This window comes from Panthera uncia, assembly GCF_023721935.1.
Source record: "Panthera uncia isolate 11264 chromosome B2 unlocalized genomic scaffold, Puncia_PCG_1.0 HiC_scaffold_25, whole genome shotgun sequence".
NCBI classification, from domain to species: Eukaryota; Metazoa; Chordata; class Mammalia; order Carnivora; family Felidae; genus Panthera; species Panthera uncia.
In genome coordinates this window covers 1,198,447-1,205,645 of record NW_026057581.1, presented here as the reverse complement: position 1 = coordinate 1,205,645, position 7,199 = coordinate 1,198,447, and the positions used below count along the sequence as shown (strand labels likewise).

Genomic DNA, 7,199 nt, shown 5'->3' with positions numbered 1-7,199 from the left:
GAAGCTTTTTAAGTGTGTGAATTTAGCTTACTTTATATATCTGTGTCTCTGTCTCCTTGTAATTTCTGTGTACTTCCTACTTCTTTACAAAGTCCATGCCTAGTACAATCCTAGTACATGGTAAACATCCAATAAATGCTCTTTGCATAAATGAATCAATTCATGTTGGTGAAGGTCAATACTATTTCTCTATCTCTTTTCTGTCAAACTCATGCCTTTGTTTACCATTTTTCTACATACAGTATTCTTTTTATTGCGCTCTTTACATCTTTGTTTCTTAAAGTGTAGATTAGAGGGTTAAGGGTGGGTGTGACGATTGTGTAAAAGAGAGTAAGGAACTTCCCCTCATCTTGGGATGTGCTATTCTGTGGCTTCATGTACATATAAATGACTGTTCCATAAAAGAGAGTTACTACTGTGAGGTGGGAACCGCATGTATTAAGGACCTTATGCCACCTTGCTGTTGACTTGATCCTCACAACAGCTTGAGTGATAATTGCATATGAGATCAGAATTAGTGATAGAGGTACTAGAAGAAATATCACTCCAAGAGCAAAGACTACAATCTCAATTACTTTTGAGTAGACACAAGCCATCTTGACCAAGGCTGGCATCTCACAGAAAAAATTATCGACCTCCCGGTGCCCACATCTTGGCAACTTCAAAGTCAGGGAGCAAAGAATGAAGGCACTACCGAGACCACCTAACCAGGCGGTGAGCACCATCTTCTGGCAAAGCTGAGGGTGCATTATTATTGTGTAGTAAAGAGGTTGACAAACAGCAGCATAGCGGTCATAGGCCATCACAGCCAAGAGAAGACATTCTGTCGCTCCCAAGTCAAGGGCAAAGAAGAATTGGAGCACACATCCTCCGTAGGTAATAGACTTTGTTGGACCCCATAGATTAACCAGCATCTGTGGGATGATGCTAGTTGCATAACAGAGGTCCAGAAAAGACAAATTGGATAGGAAGAAATACATGGGAGTATGGAGCTGGCTGTCTAGGTTAGATACAAGGATGATGGTTGTGTTTCCTACCAGAGTCACAATATAAAAGATGAAGACAACCCCAGAGATGATGTGTTCTAATTGGGGCCAATCAGAAAACCCCAGCAGGATGAAATCTGTCATGGAACTTCTATTGTTTGTGTCCATGGCTCCTTATGAAGGTCTAGAAGACAATAGTATGGTAATAAAAAATAGTATTATTCTTAAGTAGAAATAAAAATTTCTAAAGTTTCCCATGAGTATCCCAAGTTTACTTCTTTGTGTTCTCTCTCCCATTTGGAGCACCTCTTTTAACAGTTTCTCTGTGTTCAGTGCCCAAAGCCTCTCTGTTTACTTATAACCAGAGTGGTCCTAAAAATAGTATGGTAAACACAGTCACACTGAATTGTAAGTCATTGAAAAGGCTTAATATGCCATGACACCTATGGTTATGGGTAATTTGGTTAAATGATAAATCCATAAAATTATATATTTTAAGAGTTTCTCATATTTTGACTTGTTCATTATTGAAATTATGACATTAACATCACTTGGCATGACTTTTACCCCCCATATCAAAGGAGTGGGGTTTGAAGTAAAAAGTTATATAACCTATTATGTTGGCATAAGCGTCACCATTTGGTAGCAGAATCACTTTCCATATTCACTTACAAATGTCTGCATTTTAGCCATTATCATCACCATCACCACCAACCACCTCCTCCTTTTTCCCCTTCCATTCAACATTGCTGACACTGCTGTTCCTGTACCAACTTTGGTATTATGCACTATACTGTCCTTTTACGGTGCATGAGTTTTTGGTTCCAGGAAAAAAATCTTTCTTATTAACCTTTATTTCCATGTACAGAGGCTTTGTGTTTCTTGGAATACCTTTCATGACTGCCAGTACACCATTTAAATAGCCATACTGATTTGTTTGATTTAATAGTTAAATATTAAACTAATTTCAGAAGCATCTGGTTACCACATACACATAGCACCTCCTTATATTAGCTTCTACTCACCTGGTAATTCAGCAAATTAGCAAGATAGGTAACTCGAACAAAAAAACTCATTGAACAGTCATTGAATTGGTTTTTCCCATGTAATCTACCAATTAATGAATCCTCTGTTTGTTGTTCTTTTTTGGAACTCTATAGGTAAAATCTCATTTCAATTCTAAAAGAAAAGAGAAAAGGGATAAAGAATAAAGAATACCATTCTCTTCAAGTGCACATGGGAGATTCTCTAGGATAGATCATACACTAGGTCACAAATCAGGCCTCAATAAGTACAAAAAGATTGAGATCATATGACCACAATGCTATGAAGTTTGAAGTTAACCACAAGAAAATATTTGAAAAGGCTACATATACATGGAGGTTAAACAACAACATAATAAAGAATAAATGGGTCAACAAGGAAAATAAAAAATACTTGGAAAGAAAGAAAAATCAAAACATGATGTCCAAGGGGTGTCTGGGTGGTTCAGTCAGTTAAGCATCTGATTTCAGCTCAGGTCATGATCTCCATTCATGAATTCAAGCCCCACATTGTGTTTTGTGCTGACAGCTCAGAGCCTGGAGGCAGCTTTAGATTCTGTGTCTCCCTCTCTGTGCTCCTAACCTGCTCACATTCTGTGTTTCTCTCTCTCTCTCTCAAAAATAAATAAACGTCAAAAAAAAAACAACAACAAAAAAGCCCCAAAAACATGATGTCCAAAACTTTTAGAATGCATCAAAAGCTGTCTTACGAGGGAAGTATGTTGCAATACAGTCCTACCTCAAGAAGCAGGAAAGATCCCAAATACACACCCTAACCTTACACCTAAAGGGGATAGAAAAAAACAACAATCTAAGCCTAAAGCTAACAAAAGAAGGGAAATAATAAAGATTAGAGCAGAAATAAATCATATAAAAACTTAAAAAAAGAGAACAGAGTAATATATTAAGGAGCTGGTTCCTTGCAAAAGTTAATAAAATTGATAAACACCTAGCCCGACTCATCAAAGGGAAAAGAGTAAGGACACAAATAAATGAGATTACTAATGAGAGGGGAGAAATAACAGCCAACACCACAGAAAGGGAAACAAATATAAAAGAATATTATGAAAAAAAATATGCCAACAAATTAGACAACTTGGAAGTAATGGATAAATTACAGAAACATATACACTACCAAAAATGAAACAGGAGGAAATAGAAAACTTGAACAGAATGATAATCAGAAAAGAAATTAAATTAGTAATAAAAAATCTTCCCCAAACCAAAAATCTGAAAAGCCAGATGGCTTTCCAGGGGAATTCTACCAAACATATAAAGAAGAGTTAATACCTATTTTTCTAAACTATTCCAAAAATTAGAAATGGAAGGAAAACTTCCAAACTGTTTTATGCAGCCAGCATTACCTAAATTCCAATACTACGAAAAGGCCCCACTTCAAAGAGAATTACAGACCAATAACCCTGATGAACATGGATGCAAACATTCTCAACAAAATAGTAGTCAGTAAAATTCAACAGTACATTAAAAGAATGATTCACTATGATAAAGTGGAATTTTTTCCTGGGTTTCAAGAGTTGTTCAATATTGGCAAATCAATCAATGTGATACACCACATTAATAAAAGGGAGCATAAAAACCATATGACCCTTTGGTTGGCACAGAAAAAATATTTGACAAAGTACAACATTCAACATGATAAAACCCCTCAACAAAGTAGTTATAGAGGGAATATACCTCGACATCATAAAGGCCATATACAAAAGACCCACAGCCAATATCCTCAATGGGCAAAAGCTGAGAGTTTTTCCTATACAGTTAGGAAAATGACAGGAATGTCCACCCTCACTACTGTTATTTAACATTTACTGGAGTCCCAGTGTCAGCAATTGACAACAAGAAGAAATAAAAGGCATTCAAATCACCAAGGAAGAAGTTAAACTTTCACTATTTGTGGATTACATGATACTCTATGTAGAAAATAACGACAGAACTAAAACATTGCTAGAAGTGAGATATAAATTCAGTAATATCACAGGCTACAAAATCAATGTACAGAAATCTGTTGCAGTTTTATACCCCAAAAATTAGCCAGCAGAAAGAGAAATCAAGGAATCAAATCCCAAATACAATACATAAGATACCTAAGAAATAACCTAAAAAAGAGGCAAAAGATCTGTATGCTGAAAACTATAAAACAATTATAAAAGAAATTGAAGATGACACAAGGTAATGTAAAAATATTCCCTGCTCATGGATTGGAAGTACAAATATTGTTAAAATGTCTATACAACCCAAAACAATCTACACAATTAAGGCAATGCCTATCAAAATAACCACAGCGTTTTTCACAAAAGTTGAAGAAACAGTCCTATAGTTTGTATGGACCACAAAAGACTTTGAAGCCAAAACAATCTTGAACAAGCAAAGTAAAACTGTAGGCATCACAATCCCGGACTTTAAGTTATTTTACAAGCTGTGGTGACCAAGATAGTATGGTACTGGCACAAAAACAGACACATAAATCAATGGAACGAAATAGAACACCTTGTAGAAAACCAAAGCTGGAGGCATCACAATCCTGGACTTCAAGCTGTATTACAAAGTTGTAATCATCACGTCAGTATGGTACTGGCACAAAAACAGACACTCAGATCAATGGAACAGAATAGAGAACCCAGAAATTAATCCACAAACATATGGCCAACTAATCTTTGACAAAGCAGGAAAGAGTATCCAATGGAATAAAGACAGTCTCTTCAGCAAGTGGTGCTGGGAAAACTGGGCTGCGACATGCAGAAAAATGAACCTGGACCACTTTCTTACACCATACACAAAAATGGACTCAAAATGGATGAAAGACCTAAATGTAAGACAGGAAGCCATGAAAATCCTCGAGGAGAAAGCAGGCAAAAATCTCTTTGACTTCGGCCCCAGCAACTTCTTACTCAGCACATCTCCAGAAGCAAAGGAAACAAGAACAAAAATGAACTATTTGGACCTCATCAAAATAAAAAGCTTCTGCACAGCGAAGGAAACAATCAGAAAAACTAAAAGTCAACTGATGAAATGGAAGAAGATATTTGCAAATGACATATCAGATAAAGGGTTAGTATCAAAAATCTATAAAGAACTTCTCAAACTCAACAGCCAAAGAACAAATAATCCAATGAAGAAATGGGCAAAATACATGAATAGACACTTCTCCAAGGAAGACATCCAGATGGCCAACTGACACATGAAAAAATGCTCAACACCACTCATCCTCAGGGAAATACAAATCAAAACCACAATGAGATACCACCTCACACCTGTCAGAAGGGCTAACATTAACTCAGGCAATGACTGATGTTGGCGAGGATGCAAAATGAGGATCTCTTTTGCACTGCTGATGGGAATGCAAACTGGTGTAGCCACTCTGGAAAACAGTATGGAGGTTCCTAAAAAAAATTAAAAATAGAACTACCCTATGACCCAGCAATTGCACTACTAGGTGTTTATCCAGGGGATAGAGTTGTGCTGTTTCGAAGGGGCACATGCACCCCCATGTTTATAGCAGCGCTATCAACAATAGCCAAAGTGTGTAAAGAGCCCAAATGGCCATCAATGGATGAATGGATAAAGAAGATGTGGTATATATATACAATGGAGTATTACTCGGCAATCAAAAACAATGAAATCTTGTCATTTGCAACTATATGGATGGAACTAGATGGTATCATGCTAAGCGAAATTCATCCGTCATAGAAAGACAAAAATCATATGACTTCACTCATATGAGGAATTTAAGATACAAAACAGATGAACATAAGGGAAGGGAAGCAAAAATAATATAAAAACAAGGAGGAGGACAAAACATAAGAGACTCAAATATAGAGAACAAACAGAGGGTTGCTGGAGGGGTTGTGGGATGGGAGATGGGCTAAATGGATAAGGGGCATTAAGGAATCTACTCCTGAAATCACTGTTGCACTATATGCTAACCAACCTGGATATAAATTAAAAAAAAAAAAAAGAACTACCCTATAACCAGCACCTGCAGTACTAGGTATTTACCCAAAGGATACAAAAATACTCATTTGAAGGGATACATGCACCCTAACATTTACAGCAGTATTATGAAAAATAGCCAAATTTTGGAAAAAATTCTAATGTCCATCAATGGATGGATAAAGAAGGTGTGGTATGTAAATATACAATGGAATATTATTCAGCCATCAAAAGAATGAAATCCTGTCAATTGCAATGACATGGATGGAGGAGTGTATTATTCTAAGCAAATTAAATCAGAGAAAGACAAATACCATATGAGTTCACACATGTGTGGAATTTAAGAAGCTTAATAGATTAACATAGGGGAAAAAGAGGCAAACCATAAAATAGACTCTTAACTATAGAGAACAAACTGAGGGATTCTGGAGGGGAGATAGGTGGGGGATGGGTTCATTGGGTGATGAGTATTAATAGGAGGGCACTTGCGATGAGCAACAGAGTATTGTATGTAAGTGATGAATCACTACATTATACTCATGAAAGTTATATTGCACTGTATGTTAACTAACTAGAATTTCAATAATAACTTGGAAAAGAAAGGACTATCTGCAAAACAAAAAAAGAAAAAAAAAACACAACCTGTTTGTACAACAGTGTCCCTGTATGTTAAATGATGATGATAATATTCCGCAAAGGGAGGCTTTGAGGGTTAATTTTTGTGAAAACACTAGGAACTGTGCTTGGTTTCCATTTAATTCTAAAAATTAAAAATTGTATTCACCTGCCTACAAATTCTTCTTCTATTTTTCCCATATCTCTTCATTTTTCCCACTGGTGATTTTACCACGGTGGTCTAGAACTGAACTGAAACGCCTAAAATTTTATGTGTTGGTACCTTTTTAAATGCACAGACAGGATGTACACAAAGGTACCCATAAGCACAATGTACATACTGAGCTGATAAACCCAGAGGTAGGAGAGGACAGGGGACTTAATCTCCCCAGATTTCTTGATTACGAAATGCAGTCAGCTTGTTTTGACCATGTCATGTTGGAGTAGTGTTTGGAATGAGAAAGCCTTCGAATTTTAGAGTTGAAATAGACTCAGAAATCATGATCCAGTCTTCTGTCCTATGAAGGAGGTCTTCCCCCGAATGTTCACATGACTCCTGTTTTCATAGCTTCCTAACTGTCCTCTAAAGAGGGCTTCATACTTTCTC

The 7,199-nt window shown here is 36.6% G+C and overlaps 1 protein-coding gene across 1 annotated transcript; it reads right to left on the bottom strand.

Moving 5' to 3' along the window:
* Window positions 1-221: 221 nt before the first annotated feature.
* LOC125939346 (olfactory receptor 2W1-like) lies at window positions 222-1,154 on the bottom strand. The gene has a single exon (XM_049654772.1). The coding sequence runs from the start codon at window positions 1,152-1,154 to the stop codon at window positions 222-224; it is 933 nt and encodes a 310-aa protein (XP_049510729.1).
* Window positions 1,155-7,199: the final 6,045 nt, after the last annotated feature.